The following is a 20,775-nucleotide window of genomic DNA, read 5'->3' on the forward strand; positions in this document are numbered from 1 at the left end:
AAAACACAGCCTACCTTCGTTACTATTTTCTGTGTGATTTAAGTAAGCCTGATGAAAATGTACAGTTTAGAAAGAATGAAAAGCATGCAATTATTTAGTTATTTATTCTTCAATTTGACAGGTAAAAAACTGACCAAGTAGTACTAATGTAAGGGTATTTTCCCTTCTGTCTACCTATTGTCTAACAGAATTATACCTGCAGGAAGAAAGTAGAAAGGGGGAATATGAATCAAAAAGAAAGTAACAGATTTTCAGACATTCTAGATTTATCTCTAACCTACAATATATGTCCCAAAGGACCTCGTGAGCCTAATTAATTCATTGAACCACAGAAGCTGTGGATGGGCTTCTTTTTTTTTGGGGGGGGGGGGTGTAAACTCTTTTTTATGTCAGTATGTAGCAGAACTTCTTCATTTTATCTCTCATAAGGAAGCCTAAGACTTTCTGTATATGGAGCAAAATACTTATTTCTTCATATTAGTTTCACTTTTCACATGATAATTTATTCAGTGTTAGTATCCACCATTATATATTTTGTAAAATAATTAATCTAATCATCCTCCAGTTTTCTTTGATACATGTGACTTTAGAACTCATATTACATCTTAGTATACCTAGTGGTACAAAGAGTGTTCCTATGATGTTCTGTTGTGATCCCATCCACAGCCTCAGAGCAGGTAGACCTTTCATCAAGTATTTTCTAAGTGACTGTGATATTAAGGGACTTCAATTATGAAAAGTTGATAAAATGTTACCAGAGCAGTGGATTAGCTATAATCCCAAAGGAAACTGTTTGAGTCTAGGTTACATGATTACAATTCTTGTCCCACTACAAACGCACCACAGATTCAAGTTACTGTGTAATTTTTCCTCATTTAATTTGTCTTATATTACTTTTTAAACTCATCTCTAAACAAAAGGAATAAATCTATTAACATCAAATCACCAGGGAAATTTTTTTTCTCTTAGTACTGGGAACCATACTGGGGGAACTGGAAAACTGGAACAACACTACCACCCAGCAATATGTCTGAGGCCAGGCAACATCAGGTTCACAAGGGAAATTACAACCTTGATTAGAAGAGCGGAGAAAGTCTGTCCTGCTCCTTTTGTTTATTCTCAAAGTCTATTGTTAAAAAGAAGAAAAAAAAAAAAAAGCCCTTCGAGAATTTTCATTTCTCAAACAATATGCATAAGGATACTAATACAAATACCTATCTGATAGAATAAGAAAATTTTAATGACTAGGTATTTTTCAGAAGCCAAATGAAGTAAAATGTTAGTGCTCTTCTGAACTGCAGCCAAGTTTTCTTAAGGGAAGCACTTCTTAATAGCTTGGAGTGACAAAGCATCTTCAGAATGAAGATGTAAAATATTGCAGAGTCTGAGGGGAATTAGGATTAGTAACTGTCAGATTACAGGTGTGTGAAAAAACCACAACTTCACACTATTTCCTCAAACATAAAAAAAAACCCCAAACAGTCCTACAGATCAGGAACAACTAAATCATTTCAGTAACACGTGTTTCTCACCTCTACTCTGGACAGCCCTAACAGAGCAGTTGCAACTCGAACACTGCTGCTCTGCAGAGTCCCAGTCATCAATCTTCTCTCATGTTCAATAGCTGACATCTGCTGTTGTGCAGCCACAGCCAGAGCCCTCTCTCTTGCCTCATTGATCAACGGAATCCTCAGATTTTCTTCAAGAACCTGACCAAGACTACATTTCAAATATAAAACTGGCTGAGAGGCACTTGGATCTGTTAAAAAAAAAAAACAACAAAAAAAATAACAAACAAAAAAGGCAAGACAGAACCAAACAACCCATTTGCCAGTGCTTTTTTTTTTGTGGAACTGATTAGAGCATTTAAAATTTCTAATTCCCAGAGAAAAGTCAGAATACAAAATTCCTTTAATGTTTATTTCCATTAATCTAGCACATGCTATTTATGCTTATAATGCTTTTAATATTATAACACTTCTTTATTTGTCAACATATCGGACATAAAAATTAACACAGACTGAAATCAAACCCAAAAGCTGTTTTTGATAGCTAATAAAAAAATCCCAGATTTTAGTGACAATATTATGACTAATAAAAGTTTACTAAAGTCTTTCTGCTAACTACACAACACAGCCACACTTCTACCCCTCTAGATGATGTTACAACCTCTCTCAAAGAAACCACCAGAAATTATTTCAAATAACAGCTACACTGTTTCTGAAATAGGACTGACAGGAGTTTATCACTGGCTGTTTGAAGACAAAAGTGTTGGATTTTCTGTCAAATCACATCACTGCATAGAAAACTCATGTGTTTTAAAACTACATAAATTCTAGGTAAAGATGACTTGTCCTGATTCATCTGTATAACAACCTATATTCTGAAGGAGAAAGCAAAAAATATTTATGCAGACTATGTTGAAAACAATACAAGAAAGTTGAAAATCACCAACAACCAGCTGATGCTCTGATGAGAATGGACTAGAAAACATTAAAAGAAATATCTCATATATATCTCATAATATATTTTTTACACTTCACTATAAAAAAACCTGTTTTTACCACGTGTGTTTAATTAAATTTAACAAAAATCCACGGAAACAAAAGAATATTTACAAAAAACACAATTATTTGCTCTTTGGTACTCTTCTCCCTTCTCTTCACTGTACCTTCTAATTTATTGTTAGTATGCAAAACATTTGGGCTATCCATTGCAGGCAATTCTGAAGGCAAAGGTTTATCACCTGTTCCCTCTATCAGGTACACAAATTCTCCAATCTGAAACACAAGAACATACACACAGTTCAGAAAGCAACTCACACACAACAGAAGGCAAACTATTAAAAGTTAAAGCAAAGATATGCTAGTAACAGCTAAAATCTGACTTGTGAAAAAAATTACACATTCAGGAGACCTGGTTTTTAAAACTATGTCTAAATAAAAGAAAATGATAACTTCAAGCCATGCTATCATAATAAAGTACCTTTAATTGAGAATATTAAATCTGAAAAGTCAAGAAACTTCAACGAGCTGAATCCTTTCCAACTCTCATACAGTTTAATTGAATGAGGGCAATCTGACCCATAAATACAGCAAAAAAAAGTGAATTCTAATTATGTCCTACAGCTACATATAATTTAAACATATTCATGAGCTACCTTCATGGTTCTTCACTATTTAGAACTTTTTTCTAAAAAGTTTACAATAATTTTGAGCTAGAAACATTTCTCTTAGAAAACAAAACAAAAAAAAAGCAGAAGTGAAAGTAGGTGAGCATTATGTACAAATTCTCCAAAAAAAAGAAGTAAATTTAACAAATCTTAATTATTTAATCCAAAATAATGAAAAACCTATAGAAGCTTGAAAGTAAATAAAAATATGACCTAGAACAAGGAAATACAGTATTTTTTCATAGAGGAAATAACAAATTAATTAGCAGAGAAATAGCACTTTGAATTATAGGTTAAATGAAAAAATAGGGTGCAAATGAAAGACAGGTAAGTATTTTTTAGAAAAATAAATTCAATGAAAGTCACTCATGAAAATAAAAATTCCACAGTCAGATCATCCCAAACAAAAAAGATATCTAGGTTAGGTACCTATATATCTACCTGAACTAGGTAGGAGATTTAACATATGTAACTATCATTTTGATAACTTAATTTTGTTTACCACAAACTTTTCATGGAAAATTTTAGCTTCTACTGGGCAGGATAAAGGACCAAATGCCTCTGCAACAATTGATACAATTCGCACAGAAGTTCATCTCTTTATTTCCATAAACCATATTCTCTAAAACTTTGCCCTAAAAACACATATTCTGTGTTCATTCCAGATACAAAGGACATAATTTAAAGAATTCAGTGCATCTGCCAAGCACTGCAATGTTTTCCTTTTAATATTTCTCAACTACATAAGAAAACCCTACTTTTTTTTCTTTTCTTTATCTGTAGTTTCATTTGATATTTATGTTAAGGCTGAAAACAGTGCAATTATATTTCTGACCCAGCAGAAGAAAAGCTACTCAACTTTGATGGCATTTTCTCCCCTTCCTTGATTCAAGAGTTCACACAAATCTTCCTTGAGAAGGATTAAAGAGATCTACAGCAAAATTGGATTCCCACACACAAACTAATAGCCACTCCTGGGAACCAATTTAAACAGGAATTATTCCTGTTTGACACAGTGATTTGGCTCCATAAGGACCGTTAACAAGCTCTGAACACCTACAACTAATTTCATGAAGGTGCTGGTTGCTAGGATGCCATTCTACTATCAATTACTTTACTTGGCATTGCTGACATCAATATGCTTACAGGTAGGAACAAACTTCCCCAATTTCCTCTTTGCTTTGAAGAATTCTTGCTTTTTGATCTCCATAGAATGCAAATCCTGTTTTCCTTCTGCTGCTTTTTTTTCCTAATGCTTTAGAACAGAAAGGGTATTTCCCTGTACTTAGAGAGTTTAGCTAGTGTAGCCATGGTTTTAATGTTTTATATTTCCATTTTCTATCAGCTACAAACAGGAAAGCATCAACATCATACAGGGTTTACTCTTAATGAAAATAGTTAATGAAATAGCTGTTGAACTACCATTAGCTATTTATCTAATCCCCTTGCTAGCTGATATTTCAAAAGAATGTATAGCTACCAGGAATTTGCAGTTGTCCATGCAAGCCAGTAATTAAAAGCAACAGATAGCAAAGTGTTTTCTCAATAAACGATTTCATTTCCTATTAGACATTTAGCTGTGAAAGTCTGGACTGGCACTCTTAGACTATGATTTAATGTATTGTTATCAGTGAAACTCCAGGCTGTTCACATTTAAATTAGCTCCCAGAAACAAAGACACAGAAAAAAACCGCAGTTATGTTAACCAATATATAATGTCTTCTATGAAAAGATCTACATGAAAAATCTGAGGACTTGAAGTTTCAACTTTCCTTAAACAACTATGAAATACTGAAACAAATCCTTTGAGAAATGTTAAAAATGGCTTGTGCTGTTATTTCCAACCTTAGAAAGGTTAACATAAAGACTATTTCAAAACAATTTAAGCAAAATACTTGAGTAGGCCAAAAAACTTGAATCCATGTATATTCTTGCTCTTATTACAGATATATGGTTGATGCAACATGGATAGAATTCCTAGTCAGACTCAAGTCTAGTGATTTGAATCTCAGTATCTTCTTAATTGACTGTAATGATGGAGCAGTCTTACTCTGATTCCTATTTTGGTCTATTTGTCAAAAAAGGGAAAGAAAGATAAGTAACAAGAAACCACAGAAATGCTAAATTAAATTATTTATTAGATTTTATATATAGCCCATATTTGAATGAAACAAGTCAGACTTGTATAAAGTCATTTGATTATCATACAGAATGGTAGCTGCACTTCTAAATACTGCAGCCATATACACAATATTCAAGCAAGCCAATTTTTTCCTGTGCCACTATTGTACAGCTCTAAAATCATCTCAGCTATCTTGCAGTTTCATCTTTCTCTAGGAGATTTAATACAATTACTTACAAATTATACAATTATGTGGATGGACTTAATTTTCCTGAGGTTCTGCATATCGAAAATTTTGCACTGTCAGCAGCCTTTAAACACATCTACTCAGCTAAGCTGAAAGGACAAGGTGTTCCAGAAACAGTTACCATACAGGACTTAAAAGCAGCTTCTCTGAGGCATTAATGCTTCCTGCCATGAAAAGGTCAACTAGATCTTTGTTAAGAACAGTGACTAGTAGCTACATGTCTAAATTTAGGTGTTTCTACATCACCACTGGGGCTGACAGGAATGGATTTTTCCCTTTCCACCTGAAGTATAACTGTCCTACATCTCTGACCACATCTCTCAGATTAACTTTTCTTCCATTAACATGTCTCAATTTCCCTTCACTTCACTATATTATTTAGTTTCCAGGCTCTTTGTAGCCATGAGCCTCCTCTTCTCAGCAGGGACATACACTTCTTCTTCTAATAAATAAACATTCACACAGGGAAAATGCCAGTAGCAGAGATTTAAAGAAAGACTATAAAATCCCATCAAATAAAGAGAGATTCTTCTCAGATTTGCTGCCAGACACCAGTAGGCTGAGGTCTTCCTTGTCCAGAGACTGTCTAGGTATTTCACTGAATAAAACTGTTGGACCTAATGTTCCTTTAAAATAAACTTTTATATCCTTCTGATTATCCTTGTTTTTGTCCTTTTTTCCCCTATCTCCATTATATTGTTTGTTGAGGTGGCTAGAACTGCACACAATACTCAAAAATTGTATATTATAGCTCTTTAGAAAGTTCTACTGAGGTTTCACATGCTGATGTGTATTCCTTTCCTCATAATTTCTCTTTTTGAATGAAGCTGGGTACTGAATTGATTTTGCATTGAGCCATCCACAAAGACTGCTATCTCTCTGGCAGCAACATTAATACATCCTCCTTGTGGGTGATTCCTTCTGCCAATGAGGAGAGAGCTCATTATTTCACTGTAGACTTTGACAGGAAATCCCTCCTCTATCTCTGTTCATTTTCAAGAAACTCAAGAGAACTGTACACTCCCTAAAACTTCCAGTCATATGGTTTGCTTTCTTAAAATAAATATAAATAATGAACAGGGTCAGAAAGACAAGCTTGGGCATCATTGCATTACTTTTATTTTTCCTTTATGAACAAGATAAAAAATTAAGTAGGCCAGGTGGCACAGTCAAAGTCCTGTTTAAACAATTAAAAAACCCACCAAACACACAAACATTAGACCATAGCACAAGTTCCTGGTTTTATAATAGTGGAAAATATGGAAGCTGACAACGTGCAGGAGAAAAACAATAAGTTAATTAGTTTTGGATGCATTGTTACAAATCATGAAAATGTAGCAGAGAGAATGGCAGAGGCATGTAATTACACAGAGGGAAATCTGAAACACAGAAGTAGTATTATGAAAGCAAGAAACAGAATGCAAGCCACACATAAACAAAGATTAGAAAAACAACAGGGTTCTGAAAAGCGCTGACAGCTGGAGAGGAAGAACAGCAGACAGGTTAAAGAGGTGAAAAGATGGACTAATGGCACAGAAATAAGATTGCAACCATGGAGAATAAAGGATTACAGGAACATCAAACAAGATGGATTGCAAGATTTTAAGTTCTAAAATTTGATCAAAACCAGGTCTTGGTAATTTGATGAAACCAGTTCCAATTAAGTATATAAGGCTAAACTCAGACCACAAGAGTCAAGAGAAACTGAGAAGTTGTGGAGTCAGTATTCATGTGCAGTCTATTCAAAAGTTTTACCTGCATTGGTGCAAGAACTGAAGGGAACTTGGAATGACAGAAAAATTTAAAAAGAGACAGAACAAGGAAAATTATTATTCTACTTTGACAGCATACCCAAAATACAGTGACAAATACAAGGAGAAGTACAGAACAGTAAAGACTTCATACTTTCCCTGCCTATGCATTATTCTTTCTCCCACATCAAGACAAATTATGTAAATTCCTTTTCCTTTTACTGAACCTCAGTTACCTAAAAAAGCCACCAAAATAACATTCCTTGCAGTATTACTTTTATTTGTAATGATTTTACAGTGAAAAGTTGCTTGCAGCATTTCATATAACTCCAATTATGTGGAGATAAAAGGGCAGTAAACTTCAGTTTAAATTTCTTAGCTGAAATCTGTAATCTTATGTACATCTCCCAACAACTTCTTAAGCCAATTTTTCTTTCATAAATTATACGAATAATGTATTTTCACACAAAAAAAGAAAAGATAATTTAATTTCCAAACATCAGCACATAAATCATGTCTTTATAATTGCACATGCATGAAAAAGCATTACTTTAGAATATGTAGATAGCTAATTTGTATCTTCACAGAATCACAGAATATCCTGAGTCGGAAGGGATCCACAAGGATCATCAAATTCCAAATCCTGGCTCTGCACAGAACAGCCCCAAGAGTCACATCATGTGCCTAAGAGTGTTGTCCAAATGCTTCTTGACTTTTGTCAGGTTTGGTGCTGTGACCACTGCCCTGGGGTCCTGTTCCAGTGCCCAACCACCCTCTGGGTGAAGAAACCATTTTCTAATATCCAACCTAAACCTCCCTGACACAACTTCAGGCCATTCCCTCGGGTCCTGTCACTGCTCCCCATAGAGAAGAGATCAGTGCCTGCCCCTCTTCTTCCCCTCACGAGGAAGTTGTCACTGCAATGAGGTGTCCCCTCAGTCTCTTCTTCTCCTGCTAAACAGACCAAGTGCCCTCAGCCACTCCTCACACGGCTTCCCCTCAAGGCCCTTCATCATCCTCGTTGCCTCCATTGGACACTCTCTAATGGTTTAATATCTGTTCTTATATCATGGTGCCCAAAACTGCCACAATACTGCAGGTGAGGCCACCCTAGTGCAGAGCAGAGCAGGACAATCCCCTCCCTCGCCCGGCTGGTGCCCTCCAGGACACGGTTGGCCCTTCTGGCTGCTGGGGTTCAACTTGCCATCAACCATGTCCTTTTCCATGACACTGCTCTCATTTACCTTACTCACACATATTTGGCAAACATGACTTGATTCTTACCTGAATAAGCTATCACATGATTAACACTCACAGAACACACATTTAATTCTTACCTGTTCGTTAACCAGAAGGACAGTGCAGTAACGTTTTTCCTGATTAAAGGGAAGGAAGTGAATATCTAAGCCCGCAGAACTTTTTCCTTTCAAGAACAGTTTTTCCGTTGGACTGAAGAACTCATGCAGGAGGCTGGATTGGACAGCTGTTAAAATAAGTTTGTTTCAGTGGATGTTTAGATATAACAGCACAGATATAAAATAAAGTAGCTGCATGAGTTTAAATATAAGGATACTGTATACAGCATTCTGTAGTAATCAGTGTTTGGACACACCTGTAATTAAAAATCAGTATTTACAGCTACAGTTGCATAAATGAGCTGCAGTATTGCATGCTGCATTATTTAAATATATTTTGCTAATTACCTGTGTTCTTATTCTATGTGCTGAAACAAAACTGGGGAAAACAGACACTTTTCACCATCAAAAATTCCTTAAGGAATTGTAGCCCTTAACCAAAGATCTACTCACATCTGAAAGAAGAGTGTCATTTACTACTATTTAAGCAAAAAAAATCTCACTCTCAGTAGCAGTAACTACGTTATGCTTTAGCCTGAAATCCTCTAGAATGGACAAAACCTGCATAGTGGCAAGTTTGTTTTCTTTGCACTGCTTTCATAGAAGCATTATGCTGCTAAAGAATCTTGGAGCTGAATCTGGCTACTTTCTCACTGCATGCTTTTCATCTGCTAAGCATAATTTGAAAATGCAGAACCAGACCATCATTCAAGCTTCTCTGGTCAGCTTTCTAGAAAGGTCAGTAGACTTTAAAACATGTGTGAAATTAAAGGCAATCGAAATGAGTGAGATCACATAGAAGTCTACACCAAACTGGCCACATAAATAGAACAGGGAAGGGGGAATCCACAACTTCTCTGAGCAACCTGTTCCAGTGTCTCACCACCCTCACAGTAAGAATTTTTTCCTAATATTTAATCTAAATCTGCTCTCTTTCAGTTTAAAGCCATTACCCCTTGTTCTATCACTACATGCCCTTGTATACAATGCCTCAACAGGTTCTCTCTTGGGCCCCTTCAGGTACTAAAGGTCAAAAAAAAGGTCACCCTGGAGCCTGCTCTTTCCTAGGCTAATTTTTTGAGTGTGATGCACAATTTTAGTCCAACATTTTATGAAAACTATAAATAATAGTCACTGAGCACACTTTACATGTCAAAATCTTACTTATGTAGATAATCTAATTTCTACTATAGTGAAATATGAGGTACTGTATTGAGGTACTTACGGCAAATTAAGTTTTTCTCTTCATTTGAATCTTCAGGCAGTGCATCATGTTTTGAATTTAATATATTACATTCGGAACTAAAAGGGAAAAAAATAAAAAATAAAGCTGAAAGTTTTGATTGTTAATAGATAACTTTTTCCATTTTTATGAATAAATACTGGAAAAGCAAAAGTTTCAAGACAAAAAAACCAAACAAACACCATATTTGGGAACCATTTACTTAGCCAATATTGTTAAGCACCCCCTCTTCCACTTGAGTTATTATTCATACTTAGATTAGAGCCAGAAAATCCTTCCTTCAACTAACTAGCATCTAATTTGTAAACTCAGGTTTGAATACAAATGTGCATATTATTTTTACTTATTTGCATACTTTTTAAATTATTTTTTTAAGTCCAACATACACACTGTAATAGTAATAAAGACATCATAACACACCTTATAAAATCAGTGTGACTTTATACAATGTTACCTAACCTTACCAAGCCCTAGGACAGCAATATGTTTAAGAAATTTATTAGGAAAGACAATTCTTCTATTATTTAAGATATCCCTTTTTTTAATGAATTAATATCAATATTTACATTAACCCTAATAAAAGATGAATGATCTAAATTTAACCCAGCAAGTTCAAGATGCAGATCTAATCCATCAGAAAAAATCCCACTAGAATCCCACAATTTTGGATATCAGGGATTCACAAACTGTAACAAATCAATAGTATACAAATAACTTAAAAATTGTGAGCCATTTTTTTTTTCTTAGAGGAAGCAGAACACAATTACTTCAGAAAAAGTGCAACATAGACAGTGGAATATTAACATATTTTGTGGTAAAAAATAGGTGGCTGATGTTGCCACTATCCCTACTTGGTGTAAATCATTTCTCTTACAGTGCTGATTTCCAAACTGACTGAATTTGGCATCTTAGATTTGCCATTGTCAAAATCGATATCTTTTTAATATTGGAGTTGAAATTACCTAAAATGGTTTTTCCTTAAATTACTTCTTAGATTTTGTCTTTTTTTTTTTTTTTTAACTTCACAAGAATTATTGAAAAAAAAAAACAAACAACCACTTGAAATTTGCTTGAGTACACATAGTTTACAATGTTTCTGCTCATAGAATAAAGACAAATTAAATTTCCACGATTTTTTGTACAAAGGCTAATTTTACTCTTGGCTCTTTGAGTAAGTATTTGGGAACTTCATAGCACACAGTCAGGAATTAGGAATATGAAATCCCCATGTTAACATGTAGTGCATGATCTTGCTAGGAAACATCAAAACTCATAAGAGAAGCTCTTCTCCAAAAAAAACCCCAAAATTCTCTTCTTGTTTCAGTTAATTTAGTTCATGTACTACGTTCATTTCCATAAGGTTATAGCCCCTGAGAAGATGGGATTAGGTAAATCCAGGAACAGTAAAGGTTGTCTCTCTGCACTGTTTTCACACCAAGGCTACAGGAATGACCTATATTAAATAATACTGCGGTTAATCATTTAAAAGAAACCTAATGTAACCAAGTATTTGTCTAAGAAAGGGGAAGGGGATAAATCTTAACCTGAACACCTTAACTCTTTTCACTACAACATTGCTTTTCAAGTGTATTTGAAAAGAACAGGTATTCTCCAAAAGAAAAAAACTAAACCCAAACACCCCAAAAAACCAGCTTAGAACAAAATCTCCTCTAAATTCCCAAACCTCCCTCAAAATAAACTGTGCTCCTGACTGTCATATTTCCTTGGTGTGACTTTATACAGTTCTCTACCTTTCTTCACAAATAATGTCTACCCTTGTTGACAGGAATTAAGACTGTGCAGTTACATTTATGGAAGGAGAGTTTTGTTTAATTTACAACAAGCACAGAGCTCAAAGATGCTGAAAACTATACTATAATGTATTTTAAAAAAAATACTGTGAGCTTCAGCTCAAGACTCAGGTTTGATATTATCCATGCATAAAAGTCATTCTCCCCTAGCAGTAAAATTTTATGAACCAGCATACAGCAAACAATTATTACATACAGTATTTGATAGATGTTGGGTCTCTTAAAATAAATAGTTAATCTTGCTGGGCTAAGAAAAAAATTACAACTTTAAATAAATGGACTTGCAAAATTCTCAGAATATGTTACGCTGGAGGTGTATTTTAATACCTACACTTGAAGGCCATTTTTCAGAAAGGAAAATGATCTCTGAGTTATAAGCATGCAACATACTATTTATTCTGTACTTCACAAATAAGTATCTTATATTATAAAGCATAAGTTCTTACAATGCTTTATCTTTGAATGAGAATGCTAAGTCATGCTTGAAAAAACAGAGACTGCAGCTGAAGAATCACTGTAAAAGTAACAAATAGCTCAAAAGCTGTACAAAAAAATAACATAATAGGAAGTGGATATACACTACAGCTCTTCACTGGTGTGAACTATACATTGAATAAGTCCTATTTTCAGAGCTGAACAACAGAGAAACTCATTAGGCTGATTTAATGTGGTATTGAACTTCCCTCTGTATCAATTCCTTTCTTACATCAATGAACAAAGCACCTGCAGGTAAGAAATGGGAAACAAAACTGTGTTGTGGAAGACATGAACATTGTGCCTCATTCTTCCATAACAAAAGGAAATAGCATCTCATTCAATAATAAAAGCAAAAGGAATAAAGTTCAGGAAGGTATAAGAAGCTTGGTAATACTCATAGTCTGGTTCAATATATCCCCTTTCAATACACAAAGAAATAAGGAAATGGATTAGGCAGAACAGCTGAAAGCTGCCATAAAATGTTTACAAAAATAAATACACCGTCTCTTTGCTGAACCTGGGCCAGGTGAATCCCCAGTATCAATAGAAAATGTGGAATGAATGGCTTGAGAACAGCCCTGTGTGTAAGAATAAAATTCAGAAAATTAAAAATTTAGAATTCCTGATACTACCTCTGGTTTAAAAAAAGCTAAATAACATTAAGAAGTTATATACAGTGCAAAGCTTGATTCAAAATGCATTCATTAAGTGTTCCTTTTGTGATTTAAAGTTAAATTTTAATGTAAAAATATTTATCCACATTCACAGTTTGTTTTGAAAATCAGTCTTGTGTAATCATGAACCATCCTTATGACTCATGGACACTGTAATTCTAAACTGCTTAGTCATGGTATTAGAATAGGACTATTAGTGAATCATTAGGATATCTTTACCACTTCTTAATTTTACAGAGGGAAATCTATGAAGGAAAAAATAGCTATTAAATGTAACCTTGAACTTTTACTATCATTTGTTGGGGTTTTTTTTTGCTAATGGACATCATTCAAAAGGTCAACATGCTTTAAAATTATGGGTAGTTTTACACTATAATTTCTGGGCTGTGCTTCACTCCACCTGGTTCTCCTTCTCCCACAGTGAGCGGACCATGATGGCATACAGATGCAGACCAAGGATAAAAATTGAAGTGTCAAGGGCTTGGAAAAGCACAGAAAAGCACATAACTTGAAAAAAATCCAGGCACACGTATCACTGAATCACAGTATACTTCAAAGAAAAATTACTTCAAATGGATGAAAAAATACTGCCCTTCTCACCACACACCATTCAGTCCCCCATGGACAAAGAGATCTTGCCTGCACCACTGAGTGGCAGGGACTACTGTTAGATTTTTTGGCTTAGGCAGCCCTGTGTCCCAGCAAGGATATAACTCACTGGGGCTCTAGCTGCAGACTGGGCCATTTTTCCAGCCACAGGATGATGAGCCCATGTCACAGTGACCAAAGGGCTGGTCTCCTTTTTGGTATGAAGGTCACCATTTTGGGTCTCTGTGATATTGCCAGAGGGGAAAGCTGGTAGGTAAGAAGGTCACCTGCCAAGTAAAGCTTGTTATAGTGAGGTTTAAAGTGTGTCTGCCACACCCAGAGGCACAGAATGAGGATGCAGAAGGAGCTGTGAGCCCACCTGCACCTGCTCAGATGGCTAAGTCATCATTTGCATGATTTGGTCCTGACATCAATCACGTAGACAGCATTACCTACAGGGCAAACACTGATTTTACAGTAGTTTTATGCTTATGGAGCACTTAGAGCAAAGGGACATCATTTTGCAGAAGGCATTTTCTGGGTTTATCAAAAGAATAAAAATGATTGCAGGTGCAATCTTCTTACTGATCAGTTATGAATTGCACATATACCAGTTTTTTAACACAAATTTCAGAAGTTTGTTCCATTCAAGAAGAAAAACTTTGGAAAAAAAAAAGCACCTAAGAGGCTTCTGTTATCACAGATGACAGAAACATCTAAAAATATAGCAAATCAGTACTGCAGATTTCTAAAGACTTAAAAGGCCCTCAAATCAATTTCAGTAAGAGTGATGTGTGACTAAAATTACACTATTTAGACTGATTTATGTTCTAGGGATAAATTGAGCTGAAATATGCAGGATGATGAAAAATCCTTTTCTATATCAATAACGATTACACATTTAATTTAGTAGAGAGCATAGTATAAATTACACTTAAGAAAATCATTTTAGGTTAAAATAAGTGTATAATTTTTCTTAATATTGAAATGGTCGTTATTTTTCAGTTTTTAAATTTTTCTTTTCCTTGCACTCTTTTTTTTTTCAAAAGGAAACTGGAAATTAGTCTGCATTTCATGACATGGCTTTGGACCATCCCTAGGATTACATTTCAACCTCCAGTACTGAAGAGCTAGTAGTTTAAAATATTTCTCAATAACCACTGAATAACTGTCTCAGGATTTTGAATGTTTATATGAGCTTTAAAAACTACATGACTCAAGTTGTGGGAAACATTTTAAATTATCAAATAAAGAATTAATGAATTATTCAATCTGTTTAAAAGGGGTTTTACAGTACTGTCCTGGTTTTGACTGGGATAGAGTTCATTTTCTTCCTAGTAGCTGGTACAGTGCTGTGTTTTAGATTTAGGATGAAAAAAATATTGATAACACACTGATGTTTTAGTTGTTGCTGAGCAGTGCCTACTCTAAATCGAAGTTTTTTTCAGCTCCCATGCTCTTCCAGGGAGCAGGTGCACAAGAAGCCAGGAGGGAGCATGGCCAGGAATGCTGAACTGATATTCCAAACCACAGAACATCATGCTCAGTATACAAACCAGGCAGAGCTGACCAGGAGCCAACAATCGCTGCTTGGGGACTGGCTGGGCATCCTCTATGATATTTCCACACCCTAACCTATAACTCCCTACAACAGGTGGCACACAACTATACACAAATATGTAATACTAATAGAATTGTATAATTCAATGTCTTATAATTAGCAACTGTTATTTGGAACTTACCTGAATGTTTGCTCTTGCTTTACTTTCCTGGCTTGATATACTTGCTCTGGCTGCATGAAACTACGTGGGGATTCCAGCAAAATGACCCTGGAGCATGGCAAGTACACATAATGACCTCATTTTTAACTTGCAGAATGAAGATGAAACTCAGTTTATTCTAACTTTTAAACACAGGCTTAGTAAAGAAGCTTATTATTTTTAATTGGAGATACTTAAAAAATACTTGCCGTGGTTTAACCCCCGTTTTCCTGTAAAAGAGCTACTTTCTTGGTATCAAAAAATGCATTTCCTAGTGTTATGTCTAAGTAAACAATACAACCCCTGATGAAACACTAGATTGTTGAAATCACTGGAAACATGACACAAAGAATATTTTATTTTAGATTAATGGTTCAGATGTTGGCCAGATTGATAATTACTTCTGGTAGTTGTCAGGTAGCTTTTGAGTGACATACATAAAACTAAATCACTTCATCACTTCATCAATTATTTCCAAGAGAGTTATCCAAATTGTAGGACTGATTACAGGCAACGTCACTGACCACCTCAAGAACTTACAAAAAACAAAGACAGAAGCCAAATAAACTCATATGATTCCTACACACAAGGCTTATGCCAGAGGGTATTCCTGGAGAAGTGGAAACAGTCCTGTAACAGCATTGTTATTGTTATTTGGATAGACCAATCCTATTCTGTTGGGGAAAGAGAAATTTAATTTGCAACTTATGCAACATGTATATTCATGTTGCATAAAAAGCAAGTTTAAAATCTTATGGAAGATGGTTCTTGGAAATAAATGAATGAGTTGAACCAATGCTTAGTTCTATAGACGAAAGACAAAATAAAGAGTCAGATCACATAAATATATTTTAAAGGGGCACAGCACTCTATTTCTTTCGTTTAAGGAAAGCAACTTTTATAACTGCAGTTGTTGCATCTATGATGAATACAAATTAAAAATCAGATTAACTGACAGTGATGCAAGCCCCAAGGCAAAGGCATTTTTTTTCTTTTGCATGCTTAATAATTTAAACAGCAGGATAAAACAGATTGGGTGAAAAAATAACCAACAATTAATTAACAGGGCTTGTTTCTCTTTGTAAATCTGCTGGACCTCAGCCAAACACAAAAATACAAGCAAGGTTCATGAACTCCATTTGATTAAAGCTTCAGCTTTATTGCTGACACTGAGATGGATTTCAACTAAGGCTTATTTATTTTCTTTATTCATTATGATAGCTTCCACTTCATAGTACTTGTAACAATTTTGGTAACGTAAATCCCTGTAATTTAACCTCAAGGTTTTAAATTTTGAAGAAGAAGAAGAAAATTATGGAAAAGAGTGGATAAAACAGCATGATCATTAAAGATTTGTCTTTACAGCAGTGTCTACCTGAATATGCCATCAGTTTTGAAGGGATTAGTAACATTTAGGCTAAGTTTCTTCATCTCATAACATGGGGATTTGCACTTTATAACACCCTAAAAGAGAACAAAAAATTATATCTATATGAAAAAGTTGCAAAAATACGTATATAAACAAACAGGAAAATATTACAAGGAAGAACAGAAACATTGACCCTTGGTTATTTTTAAACATGCACTAAACTTCACTGCATTTTAAAAATGCTCTCAAATGATAACACAAGGCCAAGAATGAAGTTATCATTGTTTTTCCTTTCTTATCATTCCATGTTCCCTATTTTTTTTCTTGCCCCAACCTTTCTTTCTAACATAAGTGTCTATTCCTATGGCACACAGAGAGTCAGGAGAGGAAAAAAGTGTAAAAAGCCAAAAAAAAGAACCACATAAACACCATTTGTATCACACACATATCTGCTCTGACTATTTCTGGGATAAATCTTAACACTACACACTATCTATACTTAAAAGGCACAAATAAACCCAGAAACATCTAACGAGAATTTGCAATCCTTCTACATGTGACAACTGAAATTACTGGCCTGAAGCATATCAACACCTCCATAATTTCCAGTAGCATTCATATGCTGAAAGGATTCCAGATTTATTTTCAGAGCAATCAGTGCAAATTTTTACAATTTATTCAGGATCTAAATGCAATTCATATTGCATCTATACTACAAATCTTAGATATTCCTCTAGGGTTTTTTCTGCATGTACATAGACTAATATTGGAAATCTGAAAATTCATAGGTCTAAGGTTAAAGCTGATGGCAACTCACATTTTCATTCTTACCTCAGTTCACTTTTGTTTGAAATCACATATGGAATAACAATACTTTTTGGTGACAATATTAGTCATACACACATAAACTTACAGCAGGTTCAATATGCTTGACTTCAGATTTCAGAGAGAATGTCAGTGTGGCAGCATCTATTCCATGTGTGGTCAGTAGCAACAGTGCTTCAGCAGGGCGCAGGAAACGAATTGTGAATTCCACATTCATAGACGCCTGTTTCCTAGGGGGAGAGAGGGGGGGGAAATCACAAAACTGTGACTCAGAAATTACTCAGAAATGTAATTTCAGGAGCACTTTTCAGAGTCTTTGTAAGGTAAAGGGCCTAGAAAAGGAAGCAAATTTTTTCTTCTGAAATCCTTTGTTGTAATACAATCTTCCGCCTAAGGCACCTTAAAACATTCTAATAAAATAACTATATAGATAATAATACTGAATCCTTATTGCTTTTTATGACTTTAGAATGTAGCTTCATTTTTGTTCCCATACACACTAGTACAGGAAGTTTTCTTTCCTTAGAGCATCACCCTGAGCAAACAATCAATTCAAAGTATGCTCCTCTATTTGAACAGGTTTTCCTAAGTTAAAGTCAGACATCCTGCTATGCAAGTTGTGAGGCAGATCTAGATGTCCTTAATCAAATTCTCATTGAAGATTGAGAAAGAAATTGGTAAAAAAACCACTTCAGAATAATTAGTAAAGCTGAGTAATTAAAAGGCAGAAAAACCCCAAAGTTTTCTTATACAAGTAACAGCTCCTCTCTAATGGGAAAACTAGAGAAGGGGAGACCACATAGAATGAGAGTTTAGACTAGTTAAAAGTTTAGCCTTTATTTGCATCAGTGCTTCAATTAAGCAAGAACAATAGGTAAAGTTTAATGCCTGAAGCTCAGGCTTTGAAGCTCTCTGGTTTTGAGATGAATGTCTTAAGAAGGCATGAAGGTCAGAGAAATTAGTGTGTAGGACTGTTCTACAAGTAGTAGAATCTAAATGTATTCTGCCTCTCTACATACATGAACAGAGCAGAGAGAGCTTTCTCTGAACAGAAAAACACCTATACTTTAGGAGTTGCAAGAAGAATATCTCAAAACACATACCAAAAAGTCAGTTGCTTGGTTTATACTTTCATTGTAATGTCATTCTGTGTAGTTAATGAAATTTTAAAATTACCCCCCCCCTCAACAAACTGTATGAAAAAGATGGCAGAAAGAAAATAATCTATGGTAAAATCTTTACATTCCTTAATTAACTCAGGCTGATATACTTCAAAGAAATTCTTCCAATGTAGGAAAAGTTTATAAACTGCAGATTTGTTAATTGTCTTTCTGGAAGAGATAGAAAATACTAAAGTCAAAAGGAAACCTCTCCTCAACCTAAATCAGCCTTCCTCATTAAATAATTAATAGAAGCTCTGCAGCCTGGCAGAACAGAACTAAAATAGAGGGCAGAGGGAAGTTATGTCTGATTTATTTGTCTTCTGCCAACTGAGAATTCTAAACCAGAGGCAAGCAACTAACAGTGGTATGTGTTTTATGTATTATGTATACATAAAACATTATCTATTTTATGTATATATACTTAAATAAGTTAGTGCTGAAGTAGAGGACTTGTAATACTAATCAGTATACCACTGCCTTCAATGGAATCATGTCAATTTACATTTGGTTCATAAATTTGATAATGAAAGCTACTTTTCCAGGTGATTTCAATGCACACATCTCTCCATATAAGTTGAACCATCACAACCATGTCAGGAGTTCTATAAACACATTCTGATGGTAGTAGTGGCAGGATTTGTCCCTGCTTTCAAGGAAACTTCTGGGAGGTCCTTCACCTAATTCTTACGATAGACCAGGATGGAGAAAAAACTACCTTGGCATCTGAGAACTGTATGGTGATAAATAGAACACCATTATCTTTAAAAAAATCTTGGGGAAGATCAGAAATATAACAGACCCTTAAGCCTCAAATCTATACCAAATCTATATCCAATTCAGATCATTGAATTGTTCTATGATCTTGTTCACTCTCATACTATTATAATCAGCTCTGTCCACACCCACTTCATTTGTAGGAGTCAAAGATTCTCTATTTCTTCATCAGATCAGCATGTACCACCATTCAAAAAAGGTGGTACATGCTTATACTTTATTTATTTACTTTATTATTTATCATTATACTTTGGTGTAGGAAAAGAAAGAGTTGCTTGAAGGGATGAAATTTGCAGAGTTTAAGGCCAGGAGAAAACATCAGATAACACGACCCAAAGCAGTTATATATTGCAGGCCATTATGTGCAAGCCAATCATTCTTCAGTTGCTTCTGATAACTACCATTTGGGAGAAGCATTTTTCTCAGAGAGCACTCCCAAATTATCTGTGGCTTATCTGTCACTTCCTGCACTATTTTCAGTGTTCTGTGCTTTGCAAAACTTACAATTAAAAAATTTGTCATTCAGATAGTATTTTTGCTCTCAACAGCTAATCACCTTTCATGCCTCCAGTTTGAACTTCTATAACTCCAGCTTCAAGGTGTTGCTTTATAAAAAGGGTTTTTTTCTATACTGTTTGTAGTCAAACAGGCCTGTTTCCCAGGGAAATACTGATCACATAATTTTCACCATTTTTCTTGGTAAGAAACCCACACTGCGTAACTTTATAGGCATGTCTACACCATATAGAGATTTTAGAGATCTTTATGCTATTACTGTTGTGAACTGCAAATCTATATGGCACTATGCACTGTCCTAGAGAGTGGGATTGTCAGATCAAGAATTAATTACAGTAATTAATTACATCTATATGCAAGATATGACACTCAGCTACACTGAGAATGTTATTCACAGCACTGTGACTTCCAAACCCCCCATGATATTATGATTATTCTAACAAAGAACCTGCAAGATTCCCACACATCTCACCAACTTTTGGAGTTCTCAAACACTTCCATCAGAATATTAGGAAAGCTATTAATTACAAAACAACTATTTTTCATTTAGTGATCATGATCACAAGTCAGGTTAAGTTATGATAAACTCTGCAGAGTTTACCAGTGCATGACTCTCATTTCCACAAGCTTTTATTTGTATGCAATTCTCCAAATATTTGTTGCTATATTTAATGCCAAACAGCTCAACAACAAGTTTATGCATATTTACTTGTGTCTTGATTTTGTTTTGTTTGTTATTTGTTGTTTTTCTTAAAGGTGAGGTGAAAAACAGCCATAGCATTGACCTTTCAGAGACACACATGATATTTTCAAGGATTACATTTTTATGCTAATTCTTATTTGAAGTAATTGTAAAGAAAATGGAATCAAATCAGCCTCACAGTTTGTTGAAAACATGTAATTATTTGTTGTCTTCTTTGCATATATT

At 34.8% G+C, this 20,775-nt stretch overlaps 1 protein-coding gene across 1 annotated transcript in view; it reads right to left on the minus strand.

Moving 5' to 3' along the window:
* Nucleotides 1–20,775, minus strand: part of CFAP47 (cilia and flagella associated protein 47) — a 271,615-nt gene that overhangs the window by 165,479 nt on the left and 85,361 nt on the right. Inside the window, 7 exon segments of the mRNA XM_050332181.1 lie at nt 1,533–1,759; nt 2,672–2,780; nt 8,630–8,775; nt 9,873–9,949; nt 15,183–15,269; nt 16,576–16,664; nt 17,483–17,624. Of these exon segments, the coding sequence (XP_050188138.1) occupies nt 1,533–1,759; nt 2,672–2,780; nt 8,630–8,775; nt 9,873–9,949; nt 15,183–15,269; nt 16,576–16,664; nt 17,483–17,624 (877 nt within the window).

This window comes from Myiozetetes cayanensis, unplaced genomic scaffold (genome assembly GCF_022539395.1).
Source record: "Myiozetetes cayanensis isolate MyiCay16 unplaced genomic scaffold, myiCay2020 scf5-8, whole genome shotgun sequence".
Classification (NCBI taxonomy): domain Eukaryota; kingdom Metazoa; phylum Chordata; class Aves; order Passeriformes; family Tyrannidae; genus Myiozetetes; species Myiozetetes cayanensis.